The sequence below is a fragment of the Garra rufa genome, chromosome 3 (assembly GCF_049309525.1).
Source record: "Garra rufa chromosome 3, GarRuf1.0, whole genome shotgun sequence".
Lineage (NCBI taxonomy): Eukaryota > Metazoa > Chordata > Actinopteri > Cypriniformes > Cyprinidae > Garra > Garra rufa.
In genome coordinates, this window is record NC_133363.1 from 48,667,478 (window position 1) to 48,687,431 (window position 19,954).

The 19,954-nt window shown below is 36.9% G+C and overlaps 1 protein-coding gene across 2 annotated transcripts in view; it reads right to left on the bottom strand.

Moving 5' to 3' along the window:
• LOC141331293 (diacylglycerol kinase delta) overlaps positions 1-14,398 on the bottom strand; it is a 96,367-nt gene extending 81,969 nt beyond the window's left edge. For both annotated transcript variants that reach the window (XM_073836307.1, XM_073836305.1), the window contains exons 1-2: positions 14,257-14,398; positions 11,623-11,860 (exon numbers count right to left, since the gene is read on the bottom strand). In XM_073836307.1, coding sequence (XP_073692408.1) covers positions 11,623-11,799 — 177 coding nt within the window. In that variant the 5' untranslated portion in view covers positions 11,800-11,860; positions 14,257-14,398. The remainder of the gene's footprint in view (positions 1-11,622; positions 11,861-14,256) is intronic.
• Between the last annotated feature and the right edge of the window lie 5,556 nt (positions 14,399-19,954).

The window sequence follows — 19,954 nt, forward strand, 5'->3', positions numbered from 1 at the left end:
TACAACTATTTCTGTCCTAACGGGGGTATTCTGAGATCGGGCCAAAATTCCGAGCTCGGAGCCCTTCCATTGGACAGCTGGCCAAATACGCATAACCCATTCCCAGTTTATTATATGTAAGTGTGAACTCGTGAAATGACTGACAGACTGCAACAGTTTGAGTTAAATATCTTTGTGTTCTACTGAAGAAACAAAGTCACCTACATCTTGGATGCCCCGTGGGTAAGCAGATAAACATCAAATTTTCATTTTTGGGTGAACTATCTCTTTAAATACTACCTAACTAACTATTAATAATAAGCAGCAAATTAAGAGTTTTTTAAGACAAAAGTAGTCTTAGTAATTGGTTTGTTAATATTGAGAATTTGACCTTAAAATAAAGTGTGACCATTTAAAAATAAAACATTTAAAATTAAAAACAGTAGTTACAAGTAAAAATAGACATCAAAACATTATAATGTACAGCATGAAAAAATAACATTTTTGTGAAGTTTTAAATTATTAGTGCTTTTAAAGATTAACTTTATGTGAGTGTTGAGTGTGTGAGTTAGACCCTGCCAGATGTAATCTAATCTTAAAGTAAAAATAGAGGAAATGAGGATCAACCATTAAAAATACAATATCAGCTATACTGTAAAATGGCTCTTTGCAAAAAAAGAGAAGATATTAAACAACAGCCTAGAGTAAAAATAGAAATGGTAATTCCCATGACAAATGACATCAAATTCAACCCCCCCCCCCCCCCCAAAAAAAAAACAACAAGATATATTTACCATTTCCTCAGTGTCACACCCTTCTTTACAGTATGTGAACACTTGACTTCTCTTTTTCTACTCTTAACTATGCTTTCTATTTTTTTTTAATAAAAAGGTGTTTTTTTCTTTCAGTCATATCCAGTCTTGCCACTGGCCTTAAATGACACCTTGCATTTCCTGCTTTTCTATAAAAGACATCTGCTCACAGATTTTCAAACTGTGAGTAGTAAATAAAAAAAGTGTATAAGACCTCTTTCTTTAGAAGACAAATTAGTAAACAGGAAGCAGTTTTCTATAGTCTGTAGTGAGACTCATTCTTGTGGTGAAAATAGTAACAATACTAGACACTGGTCTGGTGGGGTCATATCTTCGTTTAGTCCGCTACCTTGAGGAGAAATTAGCTGTCATGGAATTCTGCCCTTTGCCACTTAAACATCAGCTGAATTTGTCTTGTGTCATTCTGCCTCACAGCAAATGGATTGAATGGACACACTCTGTCTCTCAGCTAACACACAAAACTCAAAAACACACATATTTTCCTTCTTGCCTGCCTCCAGTTTCTGCACACAAAATTAATGAGGGCACTAACAAAAAGGGCAAAGAGAGAGAGAGAGAGAGAGAGAGAGAGAGAGAGAGAGAGAGAGAGAGAGAGAGAGAGAGAGAGAGAGAAAGAGATAGAGTATTATGTAATTCTTTACCCCTTGGAGAGGAAGAAGGAGAATAGGGCCATCTAACACACCGAGAGTATTGACAGTGCACACTGATAAACGAGACCCTCAGAGGAAACCTGTTACAGGATATATGTACACGCATCACTGTTATTCTCTGTTTTTTCCTAACTCACAAACACATACATAAGATCTCTGCATACTTCCTCCTCTCTATACAAGTTGAACAATAAGAATTTCAATTTTTTTAGCCCAATACAAATCATTATCTATGTTACTCAGCTAGGTAATGTAACCTTGGTGAGATATTTACATCAGCGCAATCGAGCAGAATTCACAAAATGTTGTTTGTTGAGTCCTGCACACATTATTTGTACACTAATCCTGTCATCATCAACATAATCATGCACAGAAACACACAGGGCATGTTTGGAATGGCATATTATCTACTATCTACTAAAACAGAACCCAATGGGATAAACACACACACACACTACAATTCAAAAGTTTGGTGCCAGTAAGATTTGTTTAAATGCCTTTGAAAGAAATAACCAAAAATACAGTAAAAACAGCAATATTGTTAAATATTATTACAATTCGAAATGACTGTTTTCTCTGTATATATATTATAAAATGTAATTTATTTCTAAGTTGGCAAAGCTGAATTTTCAGTCACATCTTCAGGAATGAATCTAATATGCTGATTTGGTGCTCAAGAAACATTTCTTATTGTTATCAGTGTTGAAAACAGGTGTGTTTCTTCGTATTTTTGTGGAAACTTAATTCTTTTTTTAGGATTCTTGGATGAACAGAAAGTTCAAATATATATTTTATATTGTTATAAAAAATGTCTGTCAGTTTTGATAAATTTAATGCATCCTTGCTAAATAAAAAATATTATTTTTAGGGATGTAACAATATCGAAAATTTCCTGATACGATAATATTGCAATATGAAGTCCACAATATTATATTTATTGCAATATTTAAAAAAGATGAAGAATTGAAAAAAAAAAAAAAAATTACATTTTAAAGTTAAATTCTTCTATCTAATGCATTTTGAGAGTTCATAATTAAGAGCTCCAAGCCATGTTCTTAACTAAGAAAACTTAAGTCAGAAAAAAGTCAGTAAATTGACTTGTACCTAAACTTTAAAGGGGACTCAACTCTCTTTTTTTGTGGTATACTGTCTCAGTCTAAATTACACACAAAAAAGCCAAAACTAATTAGAAAATAACATTAATATAAACAGCAATGGCAGTAATAGCCATATATTGCAAAACGATTGCACTACAAAATAAATGAAAATGACTTTTTCATAGGTATATTATTTTTGAAATTACAAAGGGTAATTACAATACTTCTTTCCTAATTTCTACACTTGAAAGAGATATTTTGAATTTGGACTGCAGTAAAGTTACCCATTGAAACCGCTAGCTGTCAATAATTCATACTGTACTTTTAAAGCTTTTATTTTGACGGAAACAGCAGTAGAGCTTTGATTTTGACGGAAAACTCCAGCTTCAGTGAAAGCAGGCTTATAACAAATCTAGTGAAATGAGGTAATCATCTGCCATGAAAATTAAGCATAACTGGTGGTTGTTGCATGTACAAACGCGCACTAAACTCACAGCACAAGCAATAAAAAAAAGTTTACTGCATTCACTGTGAACTGAACCGTTTTGAGGCACAGAAAACACTGGATCACGGGCTGATCGCCTGAACAAAGTGCGTGCTTCGCTTTGAAATGCACATGATGAAGGGGTTAAGCCATACTGTGCTTTCGGGTTTAGTTAGTTTGACAGATACTGTGCAAAAGCATAATGGCCTATAACACAACTTTAAAAACCTTTTAAATCAGAATAAGAAGTTTCTGCACTTTTTGCCAAGAAGACCTATCATTTAATATCAGAATGTGACCACAATGATATAGAGGCAGTTTTGCTATTGCGATACCATGATATTGATAATACCGTTACATCCCTAGTCACTTTTGACTAAAATAATAAATCCTTGATAAATAAAAAATATAAATTTGAGCCTGGACATAATGTTATATATTTTTAACATCCAATGTGTCAAACACACTGTAGTATCTTAAAATACATGTTTATATTGTTACTAAAATAAATTTCTGTTTGAACGTGATCATCATAACACTCATACGGGTTAACTGTCTAAGACATGTACACACTGTTAACTATGATTCTACACGTTTAAATGTCAGTGTGTGCACTGCAACAACAGGTAACAAATGAACTCAGTCAGGCTGAAATGACATGTCACACTTCATAATGCTTAGCAGGGTTTAACAAGTATGCTAATGAAGGGGAAATCACTAATGAGCAAGAGGAAGAAGCATGCAGTGTTTGCTGACACCAATCCAAGCACACACACAAACACACAATTAATTTTCATCAGGCACATACTGTACTGAATGTCTGATTCTGCTAAGCAGCATTAGCCTACCATTAGCCGCCCTCAACATCTGATGACCCTCCAACAGACCATCCGCTGACAGTTTACTAACTGTCTGATGCATACTGCACATAAAAATAGCAAGCTCTTGACTAAAATCAGCATTTCCGGTCCGACTGACTGGCTTTACATGACCTCCGGTGTAAGTGCACACAGGTTTTTTGAATAGTGTGGTTACAACATGTGCTTCACGGAGCATAATTCATTTTTGTAGCATAATCTACTGCATGTAAATGTACAACTAAATGGCACATAAATCAAAAACAAATTGGGGTTGATCACAGTCTCTTCCTGTTGTTCTGGTCAGATTAAGCCGCATTGTGAATCATAGTTCATGCCACAAATCAGAAGTCTGGCTACACAAGGCTAGCTTGTACCAGTGTTGTTTTCGTCAACGATGACAATGACGAAATAAAAATGGCTCGTTGATGACTAAAACATGACGAGACGTGTGTGAGTTTTCGTTGACGAGACGAGAATAGACGAAAATGTTAGTGGGTGGTCCGTCAGACATTTAAAATGCATGACATTTCTGCTTATTGTGCATGCCAATTAAAACTTAAAAAGTATCTGACGCTATGGCAAGCCGTTTTAGCATTAAATACTCTTTGCTATACTAGTATGGCAAGCCGTTTTAGCATTCCATCCTTGTTTGTCTTTTATGTTCTAAAACATTTCTTCATTATTGTAATTATTGGTGAAAATAGTCGATCCGGAAGCTCACATTGTGTTGAACTATAGATCTGCTATTTTCAGAACTTATAAGTGACACTAAACAACAGCAAAATACTTACTGACCTACATTAATTTGTTAAAAGACTACTTTTTCCCCTTTTTTTGACTAAAACTAGACTAAAACCTTTTTGACTTTTCGTCGACTAAAACTAAACTAAAACCTTTTTGACTTTTCGTCGACTAAAATTGGACTAAAACTATCACATATAGAAGTGACTACAATTTGACTAAAACTAAGAAGCATTTTAGTCCAAAAGACTAAGACTAAGACTAAATCTAAGATGGTTGTCAAAAACAACACTGGCTTGTACATAGATTTAGATTACATGTTACATGTTGTGTACAAATCCTTAGGTCTAGATAATGTAAAATATACACTACCAGTCAAAAGTTTTTGAACAGTAAGATTATTTTATGTTTTTTACAGAATTTAAAAAGGCCTGCATTCATTTGATCCAAAATACAGCAAAAGCAGTAATACTGTGAATTTTTACTATTTAAAATAACTTAATAATATATTATAATTGAATATATTTAAAAATGTATTAAATTCTTGTGATCAAAGCTGAATTTGTTCAGGAAACATTTATTATTATTATTATCAATATTTAAAAAAGTATATTGTTAAAACTGTCTATATTTTTTTCAGGATTCTTTAATGATTTGAATAGAAAGATTCAAAGATCACCATTTATCTGGTGTGTGTGGGGGGGGGGGGTAGAAATTAATACTTTTATTTAGCAAGGATGCTTTTAATTAATCCAATGTGATGATAAAGACACTTATAATGTTATAAAATAAACCTATTTCAGATAAATGCTGTTCTTCTGAACTTTCTATTCATCAAAGAAACCTAAAAAATTCCACTCAGCTGTTTTCAACATAATAATAATAATAAATAAAACTGCAAATCAGAATAATTCAATGATTTCTGAAGGATCATGTGACTGGAGTACTGATGCTAAAAAAATCAGCTTTGAATTCACAGGAATAAAATACCTTTTAAAATCTATTTAAATAGAAAACAGTTATTTTAAATAGTAAAAATATTTTTTTTTTAAATTTACTGTTTTGCTGTACTTTCGATCAAATAAATGCAGGCTTGGTGAGCAAAAAAACTTCTTTAAAAATCTTACAGTTAAAAAACTTTTGACTGGTAGTGAAGAGTGAAAGGGCAGCTAAAGCTCTATGCCTTTATCTCAAGTAATACGGTGAATGCTTGTAAAAGTGAAGGCTTATGTGTTCACAGAAAAATGAAAATCAAAGTTTTCCATAGATTTATCTCAACTGCAATCAAATTTGAAACACCAAGTTTTTTTTTAGTGATGCTCCGATTGATCGGCCACCGATCATGATCGGCCGATATTGGCTAAAAATTGCTTGATCGGCGAACCCCAAAAGCACCAATCAAAAAAGCCGATCACTTGACGTAAATTACTCGCGGGACTTTTTCACACGTGCATGCACAGGTAAACAACAGCAGAGCGGAGCTTACCAGTGGCAACATGAGTACTAAATTCTTTATTAGTTTTGTAAGGGAAGTCTTGTTATTGGGCATTTGACTAAGTTGTGCGTGTACAGAGCGCTGACTAGTTTTGGCGGAGAAGTATAAGTTTACTTTCGGTTTCATTCTCTGCTATCTTCAGTGAGTGGTAAATGTGCGTGCTTGACTGTAAATGAATGTATCTTTCTATATCCGTCATATTGCAATAATGTTACCGCTGTATGTCTGATTGTTGTCATCAGTTCATGTTGTAGTTCAGTTCATACAGAATGAGGAGAAACGGTGCGCGTGTAATTCACGTGCATATGTTTAGCGCCATTTTACCGCATCGTAATTCTAATGAACGCATATAGACGTTACTGAGGTGAATGTTTATGTTTCCTATATACAGACAGATTCCGATATATCATATTTAATTCAACCTAAACCACATTTTACTACCTTTATCCTAATGACTGCAATGCTGGATAATATAATCCTTACATCCAGTGGTGTAGTCTAGTTTTTTTGTAGTGAGTATACTGTGATTTTTCCCTCCCAGCCCCATATTCACCCATTCCAGAGCAACACCCCAAACGCCACCACACTCATTAATGCATACAGGATGCATCTATATGTAATTGAGAGCATTCTGAAACACTGCTTATGTGTTATCAACATTTTGATTTATTTTTATCAAGTTTTATGAGCTGTCAATTTTCAATGCACATTTAGGGGTGCAAGTTGGAACTATTATTAACAATAAATTCAGGGCTCGAAATTAACTTTTTTACATGGTAACACTGGTGCTCCCAACTTCAAAAAGTTAGGAGCACCAAAACAATTTAGGAGCACCCAATTTCTTTTTAGTAATGTGCCAATCTTGATTCTTGGCCGATTCTTATTGCTGATGCCTTTACAAGCAAATTGGCTGATTTTGAAAGCCTTTTTTTTTATTTTACGCCTTAAGCACAGTTTGTTTGTTTATTTAAGCACAACCTATAATAGCCCACATACTATTAACAGCCTAGATATGTTATGTAGCCTAATTTGCGCACATTGGGGAGTCGCTCTCTAAACATGGGGTATTGAAATTGCTTTTGAATGCGTGTGCACGTTTTACTTTTGGTTTCGTTTTAACGATTGCGCGAAACTCGCTGTGGCGCTGAGCGTGCATTCTACAAGAGATTATTTTAACAAAACCATTCGAAAGTAGGAGGACACAAACAGGATTTTGAAAAGCGTGTCCCCAGTGGAAATTACATCTTTGCGTGAGTGGAACTCTGCCGCTGAGTTAGTATTTGATGTGAATGTATGCCGCGTTGTACAGTATATTGAGACGGACAGGCTTGTGAAAACACTGAAAGAGTGTAATTCGAATTTGTTTTCGTTTCATAATTCATATCTCATTGGTTTGCGTAACTTGATTTCAAACTTGCGCCGAGAATGACCACCAAGCTTGATAGGTGAAGTCAGATCCAGGTCACAGCAGGCTACTGAAGCCTTAATAGCTCATATGTCATCAATCTTCAAATGGAAGCAGCCGATTGGTCTACACATCGCCGCTTCAAGTCAAACAATACGCCTCGCAAGACAGACGTGGTTCATTTATGAATGAAAGTATGAAAATTATGTCACAATATCATGTTGTTATCCTCGCGCTTTTTAAAGTGAGTATACGCAAATCCTTGACCTTTTCTAGTGGGTATACGGCGTATACCTGCGTATCACGTAGACTACACCACTGCTTACATCATCTTAAAAAGCAGCTACAAATAACAAGCAAAGAACATAGCCTAGTCTAGTGCGAGGTGCACTTTAATATAAATAAATCTCTTATCCATGCGGCGCGTTAAGGCGACATGGCCACTCTATGCGTGTGTTTATATCACGGCAAGTTTCTGAAGCATCCTAGAACCGACTCTCTGCACTGCATCTCTAAAGTAAGGCGCCTTTTTTACGGATAATAATAATAATAATAATCGTCTTGCTATCGTCAAACCCTGATGAAAAAAACAGCATATACTGGTTAGGTATGTTTTGGTGCTGGGATGCTGGTTTTAGCTGGTTTATGCTGGTTCATGCTGGTTCTTTTGCTGGTTAATGCTGGTCCTTTGCTGGTTTATGCTGGTCCTTGACCAGCAACATGACCAGCATAAACCAGCAAAGGACCAGCATAAACCAGCATCCCAGCACCAAAACATACCTAACCAGTATATGCTGGTTTTTTCAGCAGGGAAGGCATCAGCAACTGGCGATATCTCTAACTATCGTCGATAAACTATAATATCATCTACAACCCTAACTTGGTGGTTCTTCAAGATCTTGACTGTAGCCTATTTCTACAGTTTTTTTTCCCCAATATAGTTAATTTAGAGTTAGTTTCATTTCTACAAATGGTGCAAACTCTGCTAGATTATAGATAAAGATTCCCATTCCCCTGCCATTCTGTGATCGGCAATCGGCAGATCATGATCTTGGTGATTGGTAATCAGTGATCGGCCCCAAAAATGCTGATCGGAGCATCTCTAGTTTTTTTTTGGCACAGTCACCATTTTTTATATTTTAAATAAATCCTTCCTTTTTTTTTTTTTTTTGAAGAATCCTGAAAAAAGAATCAAGGTTTCCAAAAGCACAACTTGTTATATTACTAGCTCCAAACTTTTGAACAGTAGTGTGCATCAAAATCATTGTAACTGTTCCAGGTTGCAAGAATAGAATTATCAAAGAACTTTTACATGAAGTGACAAAGTGACAAGACAAAATGAAAACCTTAACTTAATTGGCATCTGTGTAATTGCCTGATTCAATTAGTTCTGCTTCATTGGCTTGCTGATACTGTCTAATATTCGGCTAATTTCATCAACCGCACTGTCAAGATAAATATGACTGACATATGCTGATCTGGGATCAGGTTCATCTTATTACAACTATGATCTTAATGTCCATGTACACAAAGCCATCGCTTATTGGAGATCTGCTTACACTAAGCAGATCAGATGGTTAAACTGATCTGAGGTCAGTTTTAAGCTAGAGGAAACCAAAGGTGAAACACTCAAGCACAGTTTTTAAGGCCTGATCCGAGATCTGTTTTGAAGAAGGCTTCTAGAAATTATCCAACAAAGCTGATATGATTTGTTATGGTGGCAGTGCAATAAACCTTTGCACTCTGTGAGTAGCAATACAGAGTGTTAAATGTAAAAAAGTTGTTCAATGGACCAAGGCCAAACAGTGTCAGAGAAATAAATGGTTAGTTACTAAGTGACTGTTAAGCCCAACTGTAGACGAAAGAGAGATCTATAACCCTTCATTGTTCTGTTATAATGACACCCAACTCTCAGGCTATAAACCAGGTGGCCTCACTGTTGCCGTCACATTTAACACTCAGGATCTCACATGGGTCAAAGGAGAAAGGTCACCTGATACATCAATACTGAATTGTGGGGGGTGGGAAGCACAGGTGAGGCACTACATTCTGCTACACTCTTTGCCTGCAGGGTCTTCCAGTCTCATTCTTGTATGGAAGCTTACCAGAGGATAAAAAATAACTTTACATCTCACAATTCTAACTTTTTTCTCAGAATTGTGAGATATAAAATCACAATTGCAAGTTAACATCTGATCTTTATATCTGATTAATGTAAAAAGATGTAAAACTCTGAATTCTGAGAAGTTAGAATTGTAAGATACACTACTAGTCAAAAGTTTTTGAACAGTAAGATTTTTAATATTTTAAAGAGGTTTCTTCTGCTCACCAAGCCTGCATTTATTTGATCCAAAGTACAGCAAAAACAATACCATTTTGAAATATTTTTAGTATTTAAAATAACTGTTTTCTATTTGAATATATTTGAAAATGTAATTTATTCCCGTGCTTTCAAAGCTGATTTTTTTTAGCATCATTACTCCAGTCACACGATCCTTCAGAAATCATTCTAATATTCTGATTTGCTGCTCAAACAACATTTATTATTATTATTACATTAAAAACAGCTTTTTTTAATTTTATTTGATGAATACAAAGCATTTATCTGAAATAGAAATCACTTTTGCTAAATTTGCTAAATAAAAGTATTAATTTCTATTAAAAATATATATAGAGAGAGCTTTTGAATAATATAGTGTAAAATGTTACAAAAGCTTTTTATTTCAGATAAATGTTGATCTTTGGCTCTTTCTATTCATCAAAGAATCCTGAAAAAATGTACTTAACTATTTAAATATTGACAATAATATTAAAAAGTTTCTTGAATAACAAATCAGCATATTAGAATGATTCCTGAATGATCATGTGACACTAATAATTAAGCTTTGATCACATGAATAAATTACATTTTAATATTAAATTAAAATAGAACATTTATTTTAATTAGTAAAAACATTTCAAAATGTTTTTGCTGTACCTTGAATCAAACGAATTCAGGCTTGGTGAGCAGAGGAGACTTCTTTAAAAAACATTAAAAATATTACTGTTCAAAAACTTTTGACTGGTAGCGTATCTCACAATTCTGACTTTTTTTAAGACACAATTGCAAGTTAACATCTGATCCTTATATCTGATTGATGTCAAAAGATATAAACTCACAAATTCGGAGAAGAAAATTTAGAATTGTGGGATATAAATTGTAAATCGCAAGAAAAAAATGTGGTAATTTTGAGGAAAAAAGTTAGAATTCTGAGTTTATATCTCATACTTCAAAATTGTGAGAAAAAAAGTCTGAATTGTGAGATATGAACTCAAATTTGTGAGAAAAAAATGTCTTATCCCATGGTAGAAACAAGCTTCCATATTCTTCCCACATGGGCGGCTATATATACACATTCATATATGGATTTTACACTCTGTCTGCTCAACAGTTCCAACAATTCTGCTGTTCTCATCTTATCAAAATGCAACACAAAGCTGACAAAATAAACAGGGACGTGTGAGGGGTCAAGGGTCAGGGTAGCCCTCTGTGTGTTCATGATCAGACTGACTTCTACACCAAATTCCCCACTTTGGCAGGAAATAAAATCAATCAGCAAGAAGCTGCTTTAAATTAATTTTAAAATGAGCTCAATTAATCAACAGCATCTGGGCTTTTGATTAACAAAGAACATGTGCAGCCACTCTGTAGACTAGATGCTGTCTTGTGTAGCATAATAGGCATGCTGTCTCATATCCTTTCGCCCTTTCAGGAATAAACATTAGTCCAAACTGACATTGATATTGTACATACACTGTACTAGTCATAGCATGCCAAGTATTGACTGATTCTGAGCCATCAGTGACTGTCCCCTGGATCAATATGCACTGCAGCTACAACTATACAATGTGTGTGTGTGTGTGTGTGTGTGTGTGTGTGTGTGTGTGTGTGTGTGTGTGGGTGTGTGTGTGTGCACATGGGTATTGTGCAACCATCTTTTGGTGTGACTTCAGAAACTTTTCTCAGAAAATCTACTCTACTTAACAAAACAATAAATAAATAACATAACATTGGGCTGGTCTTTCCTCTAAATCCTACCTTGGCTCGAATCTGACCAGAAGTGGACACTTTTCGGATGAGTTTGTGCGAGGTCTCCTCGGGCTCCCCGTCGCTGTCCGATGATTCGTCACCCGCCTCGGCTTGAGGGTCCGGAGAGGTCAGGGACTCCCGGGGCTCCCGGACATAAAGGACATTTGGATTGAGCTTCGAGGCCATGACTGTGCAGGGGACACACGAATTTCACAGCACTCCTTTCCTCCTTTGTGCCAAGTCAGTTCTGAAACAGAGAAAGCATTGCTCAACAACAGCTAACGGTATTGATTCCCAAAGACGCTTCTTCTGCTTTCATTTTAAAGCCCTATGAAGCTCTATGAAGTACAGTGTTCATTGCAAATTCAGTTCCTCTATTTTGATTGTTCTGAGCATTGAGGCCAACAAAAAAAATAGGGCACAAACCAGAAGACGGTTAACAACAACAACAGGGGATTCTTTTGTCTATTGCACAACAGCATTAAGGTCATTGAAGGGGAAAAAAGGATTTTTGAGGTGATAAAAAGGAGAAATCTCTTTTGAAACACAAGATCTTGTGATCTTAGTTGTCATATTGGTTTCATGCATAAAAAGAGATGTAGCAAACAAGGAAAAATACTAAAACACAAATCTTGAATACAGGTGAATCTACACAATTTAAGTGTTACTTTTTAACTAAATTTTTATCTGGAATTGGCAGTCAAAAGTTTTCAAATATTAATAGTATTTTAAAACAAAATGTCAGAAGTTTACATACACCTTGCAGAATCTGTTAATTATTTTACCAAAACATGAGGGATCATACAAAATCCATGTTATTTTTTTATTTAATACTGACCTGAACAAGACATTTCACACTTTTTTTTTTTACATATAGTCCACAAGAGAAAATATTAGTTAAATTTCTAAAAATTACCCCATTCAAAAGTTTACATACGCTTGAACACTGTTGTTACCTGAATGATCCACAGCTGTGTTTTTTTGTTTAGTGATAGTTGTTCATGAGTCCCTTGTTTGTCCTGAACAGTTAAACTGCCTGCTGTTCTTCAGAAAAGTCCTTCAGGTCCCACAAATTATTTGGTTTTTCAGCATTTTTGTGTATTTGAACCCTTTCCATCAATGACTGTATGATTTTGAGATCCATCTTTTCACACTGAGGACAACTGAGGGACTCATATACAACTATTCCTGAAGGTTCAAACGCTCTCTGATGCTTCAAAAGGAAACATGACGCATTAAGAGGCAGGGGTGTAAACTTCTGAACAGAATGAAAATGTGTATATTTTTCTCAAAAAGTTTTCACCCCCAGCTCTTCGTGGATCGTGTTTCCTTCTGAGCTCTAAAAAACATACAGTCATTGTTGGAAAGGGTACAGATAGACAAAAAATCTGAAAAAAACTAAATAATTTGAGGGACCTGGAGAATTTTTCTGAAGAACAGCAGGCAGTTTAACTGTTCAGGACAAACAAGGGACTCAAGAACAAACAACACCACAAAATTCAAATTCAACTATTTTTTTTTTTCTTGTGGACTATGTAAACATTTTTAATGTGAAATATCTTATTCAGGTCAATACTAAATAAAAAAAGGTAACATGCATTATGTAAGATTCCTCTTATTTTTGGTAAAATTATTAACATTTTGCAGATTCTGCAAGATGAATGTAAACTTTTGACTTCAACTGTACGGCATCAAGACCTTTTTTTTTTTTACTTTAAGCCCAAAAAACCACATATCCAAATGAATTTAAATTTATAGACTGAAAACACATTAATCACAGAAAAAGCATGCAGGTTATTTTTATGACTTGCTTTTTGCATAACAATAGATCCAGACAAAATAATGAGCGCCACGACATTGACCCTTATGCAGACGGTGAAGCCCATTAGCGCTCAGAATCGATACAAACCCATCTGACATAATCCACACAGACGGTCGCTGTCAGGGCTTTCAGAGATACATGAACTCGCTGACTGTTGCGCTTGTGTTCACAGCTGCGCATTCGTTGCGCTCACAATCATTCGATTCGGCGATACTCCGTTATCACCTTTCTCGCGGTTAATCTAATTAAATCGCCTCTTGCTCCGAATATAGCCTTAACGCGTCTCCACAGACAAAACTCGACGCTTTCTGCATCGGACTTCAGTTAATAGCACACACATCTTCTGTAAACATGAAATAACTACCTGTTATGATGTCGCGCGTCGGTTGTCTACGTGTGAAAAACGAGCCAGTCGCTTTGCAGAGCAATAAAGAGACGTTCAAATGAATAATGCCATTACTAATATTTAAACGCAGGCGTCTAATGGGCTTTCGGATTTGAGGAGATTATATTTACACAGATATCTCTGACTCAGTAGCACCAGCTGTGTTCTCATGTCTTTCAAAGCAAAAACAGCCGTGCTGTAGGCAGCATTAATGTTGTACATAGACAATTTAGCGATCTCACGAGAGCGGCGTTTTCCGGCTTCATCATTTTAATAAAAGCGTTAACGGTTTGATTCATTGAATGCCCGCGGCGTTCGGCCATCACTTTCTGAATTGACAAATAGACTCAACTGTCACTTTCGCGCATGATTCCGTGTGCGGTGGCTGTACCGACTAAACGAAAAGCTGGACCTGGATGTGGATGTGGTGTTTTACCTCTATGGTGCGTTGTCGGTTCCCGTTTACCCTCGTGTGTGTGTTCTTGTTGCTCTCGGTGGGCTCGGTTAGATACTGTCAAATCTGCTCCTGTCGCGCACATACGCGCGTCTACGCATAGCATCGGATAAGATTTGAATCGAATGGGAGGGGTGGACTATAGCGAGAGAGCGTCTGTGTGTCAGCACATCTGGATGGCTTGACAACAGATATCTAAGAAATGTTCGAGAGATTAATCCATCACCTATTATCGTTTTACTGCAGTTCCCTATGCAGATATAATGCTTTACAGTATCGCTTCTGCAACTTCACGCTGGCGGGTGTTTAGTAGGAAGGGAAATCTTCGCTGAGGAAATATGTGACTTGTTGCTACATGTCGAGTTGTTTGACAATCTTTTGACCATTGAAGAGGTCACTTGGGTAATAATGGAGACAATTATGACAGCACCACTGGACAAAAGGTCTAGTGTGTTGTCAAGAATCTTAAAATACCTATTTTCTATAATAAGAAACACATTTTATTTCTTAAATCAGCTTGATACTAGTTGTCAATGAGTTTTTTTGTTTTGCAAAATAGCCTACACTCTGTAGTAGAAACCTTACTTTAAAAGCCCTAATGCAACTAGACATGGCAAAATAATGCCATTAACTAGCTAGCAACAGCGCACTTTACCATTTTCTTGGTGTAGCAGGAAGTGCCAGAGAGAAGACACTAGTTACACCAACAAGTTTTGCCCTACAACTCTCGTCCTGTAGCTATCAGTCTAAGCACAATCTCTCTTTACCAACGAAAACCCTTTAAACGACTTCATAACTCATCTAAATCCCAGTGTAAGAGATCATGGCACAATTGTATCTCTCTCCATTTTCTCATTTTGTTCCAAATTGAAATAATTATTGATTTTTTAAAATCTATTTGTTATGAAACTAGAAATCCGATGTCCATTTTTAGTTTATGGCAAAAATGAATGAATAAATGGAAGATATAAACGTCTCAGACTGATACAGAGTATAATACAAGCTGTTCTGAGACCAGTTTTATTTATTGCATTTTTTAATAAAATGAAGAGGCCAGAGCAAGTTTGTAACCTCTAAACTGCTGTTATCTCTCTGACTTCCCTTGTATGATTTTATACATAATCGTTGAAATGAAGTGTAGCATTCATTTTATGTTCCTTTTGTACTATAATTCTTGTTTTGCATCTACATTTACAGTAATGAGCTCTAATGGCTATTAGCTCCTGGGCATTTCACATCCACAATACCGTAGATAGATGCTAATTTTCTGTCATTAGAATGATATGAAATTGCAACAAATTGAAGTGCTTTTATATTTAATACATACCTAAGTGGCATCTAACTGCTGGCTTGAGTCCATTTACATTCACCTGGTGCAGCAACTATATCCAAACCATGGACTTAGAATTATTTTTTTTAACTCAGGTATAAACACAAATAAAGGAGAATAAATAAACCTCTATCTAGTAGTAATGATTAATTCTTTAAACCTGACTATGAATCATCATTTATATCCACTAATATCAATTAATATTCTACTGATCAGCTGGATGGCTAATACCAGTAGGCTATATGTATCCAGAAAATATGTTATCGTTGAGGTATTATAAACTGAATATCCAAGTCAATAGCATATATTTTCAGCATGTAAAAATAAAAATAGCCCTTCCTTCCTTTCATATAAAACCAGTTCTACGAAAGGTAGAATTAAGAGTAGAGGTCAACTGAGAGTGAAACAGTAATGTGTACATTTTGTATTTGACTTCCCTTTAAATGTAATTATCATTTAGTTTTTAATTAATTTCTCATTTCCAATTAACAAACTCTTTATTTTATTTTAAGCCATACTGTCTAATTCTTAAAAGATGTATTGTATCAAGTTGTTTATGAGTAATAAGGGACACCCTCAGCCCACAGACTATCGACAGAGTCATTATTTTGGATGTAGTTTTTTGCTGCCACCCAGCGGTACATATTAAAACACACTGTCTGTCGGATGCTACGGGTCCAAATTAAATAATCATCAAGGTCACTGAATAATTATTTTCTGCTTCGAAGCATTACAATACCACATCCAGCGTATTTAATTAGTTTGCCCCACATCTGTAGTTTAAGTAGGGTTGTAGCTTATGCATTCGTCCAGTCAACACTCCAGAACCGGTATGCGATTAAAGAGATTCAACAGTCTCGATATTTCAGAAAGCCTCAGACACCGGAGCTCACAGATAAAGACTTTCGTGATCCCCGGGAAGCTTTCGTGCCCCTCGAGGTACGTCATTCTTCTCTTGTCCACGCGCATTTAAACCACTGCAGAGCAATAACAGCCTACCTGCTGTGCGCAAGCAGAGACACGAACGGGGATCGGTGATTCAGATGCAGAGGGGATTACACACTTGCGAATAAGTTTCACTTCTAGATATATAGTGTTTTCATTAAACCTAACGACCAAATAAATAAATAAAAACCTGCAGTAGCATTGTCCTGTTGGTTGCTTACAGAACGGGCAATCATCAGATGGATCATGAAAAAGAAACGTTCCTCCGTTTATCGGTTGCCATGAGAACGCGTCCAGTAAGATGTTTGCCTCCAAGTTTGCCTCAGTGAGCTGAGGAACAGATGGATGGAATGTTAGAACAACAGAAAGAAAGAATGATTAAATGATAGAACGGACAGACAGACAGACCGATGGACAAACAAACAGACAGACAGACAGACAGACAGACAGACAGACAGACGGTAGGACGGACGGACGGACAGACAGACAGGCAGACAGATAGACAGATAGACAAATAGATAGATAGATAGATAGATAGATAGATAGATAGATAGATAGATAGATAGATAGATAGATAGATAGATAGATAGATAGATAGATAGATAGATAGATAGATGGTAGGACGGACAGACAGACAGACAGACAGACAGACAGACAGACGGTAGGACGGACGGACAGACAGGCAGATAGGCAGATAGATAGATAGATAGATAGATAGATAGATAGATAGATAGATAGATAGATAGATAGATAGACGGTAGGACGGACGGACAGACAGACAGACAGACAGACAGACAGACAGACAGACAGACAGATCCATAGACAGATGTATGGATAGACAAACAGACAGACGGACGGACATATCTATAGACAGATCCATAGACGGATGGACAGACAGACAGACAGACAGACAGACAGACAGACAGACAGACAGACAGACAGACAGACAGACAGACAGACAGACAGACAGACAGACAAATCCATAGACAGATGTATGGATAGACAAACAAACAGGCAGACGGACGGACATATCTATAGACAGATCCATAGACAGATGGACGGACAGACAGACAGACAGACAGACAGACAGACAGACAGACAGACCATAGATGGATGGATGGATGGATGGATGGATAGACAGACAGACAGACGGACGGACGGACAGACAAACAGAGACAGACAGACAGACAGACAGACAGATAGATAGATAGATAGATGGATAGATGGATGGATGAACGGACGGACGAACACATAGATAGATGGAAAGATTGAATCCATTCCTATTCACAGCCATGTACGTCATTCTCATTTGAACCAGATCATGAAACACTAGGAGCCTCTCTTTGATCTTCAGTGAATGAAGCAGGTTTGTCTGTGTATCCTTGATACAAATATGATTACACATGTAGTCTGCAATTATGGACGCAAACATGTTTGTACCATGCAGATTCCCAGTAATATATGCATCTCTACTGTTTTTCTCTACCGTTGTCTACTTTTTTTGTATAGTCTTCACAAGGTGGGTGTAAATAAATATTTAAATTGTGTGGATTTCTGTCTCAAAGGGACTGAATACTAATCATGCAAAAGAGCACAACTGGAACAGGATTATAATTTTAACAGCAGCGCACAGGGGAAGTGTGCAAGCAGAAAGCGCTAATTGGTTCAACAGTTGAGGAATATTATCTAAAGATCAGTGAATCATTTAGAACAACCCCAGTGGACTCCTCAACAGAATGAACAACAGCCATTGCCCTTTTGCATTGACTAGAGATCAGCGTTGCCATTTCTTCAGTAATTGTAGGATAAAGATGAGGCTAAGGGTGCTGATTCCCGAGCAAAATAACAAGTGGTAGTAGCTTGAGCCGTTTTAGAGAATGAATAGCAGAGCACTCCGATAGAAGTTGTTGTGAAAACTAATGAGATAATAGGAAAACAAAGACTTCCAAATGGGGGATCCACGAAATACAGTTGAGGTCAAAAGTTTTTCAAATGCTCACTGATACTTCAGAAGCAAACACTATGCATTAAAGGAGAAGTTCACTTCCAGAACAAAAATTTACAGGTAATTTACTTACCCCCTTGTCATCCAAGATGTTCATGTCCTTCTTTCTTCAGTTGTAAAGAAATTATGGTTTTTGAGGAAAACATTTTAGGATTTCTCTCCATATAGTGGACTTCTATGGTGCCCGTGATTTGAAATTCCAAAATGCAGTTTCAATGCAGCTTTAAAGGGCTCTAAATGATCCCAGCCGAGGAAGAAGTGTCTTATAGTCAAACAATCAGTTATTTTCTAAATAAGAAAAAAATTACAAGTTATATACTTTTTAACCTCAAATACTCGTCTTGTCTAGCTCTGTGTGTACTCTGTATTCCAGTTCAAGACAGTTAGGGTATGTCGAAAAAACCCCCATCTCATTTTTTCCCTCCAACTTTAAAATCATCCTACAATGCTGCAGAAGTAGCAACCCAGTGTTTACAAAGTGAAGACCCTTTTTTCTCGCCTGGGGTCATTTAGAGCCCTTTGAAGCTGCGTTGAAACTGCATTTTGGAAGTTCAAACTTGCAGGTACCATAGGAGTCCACTCTATGGAGAAAAATCCTAAAATGTTTTTCTTAAAAAGAAAACATACTCGGTTACTAACGTAACCTCTGTTCTCTCTAGAGAGGGAACGAGTACTGCGTAAGTATCTTACGCTAGGGGAAAATCCTTTTCTGCGAGATATTGAAGCCAAAAATTATCCTTAATTTTGAAATAATGTAAAGCGCGTTGCAGCAGCATACAGACATAGGCGAAACAGCTTGCGCGCCTATTGGCTGCTCTGCGGCAACTGCAGCAGCCTATTAGAGCGAGGCCTGACGCGACGCCAGATCCAATGGGGGCATTTCGCGCCCTTTGCGTCGCTTCGCGCCCTTTTCGTAGCTTCCCGCCTAAAAGGGCGTGGTCCAGACCTATAAAGACCGCTCGTAGGCAGCTATTATCTGGTTTTTCATCATCGAAGCAACCAGAGCGTGCGCATGCACGGCAAGATACGCAGTACTCGTTCCCTCTCTAGAGAGAACAGAGGTTACGTTAGTAACCGAGTACGTTCTCTTACGAGAGGTCTCTCGTACTGCGTAAGTATCTTACGCTAGGGGACCCAGTGTAAAATGCCGTGCATGCTGAGATCTGACACCAAAGACCTAAGGGCGAAAGCCCGGGGTTCATACAGTTCATAATCACCTATAGAACTCACAGGGAGTCCGGGGAAGAGGGAGGGGCAACGCCGCACTCTTCCACATAGTGCAGCGTCACTCAGACGCTAAGTAAACGTACATACAGGGCGGGGTTACGGCCTGAGCTGACGTAAGAATAAGGGTCTTCACACAGTTTGCCCAGACACATCTTGTGCTATTACTTTCACTG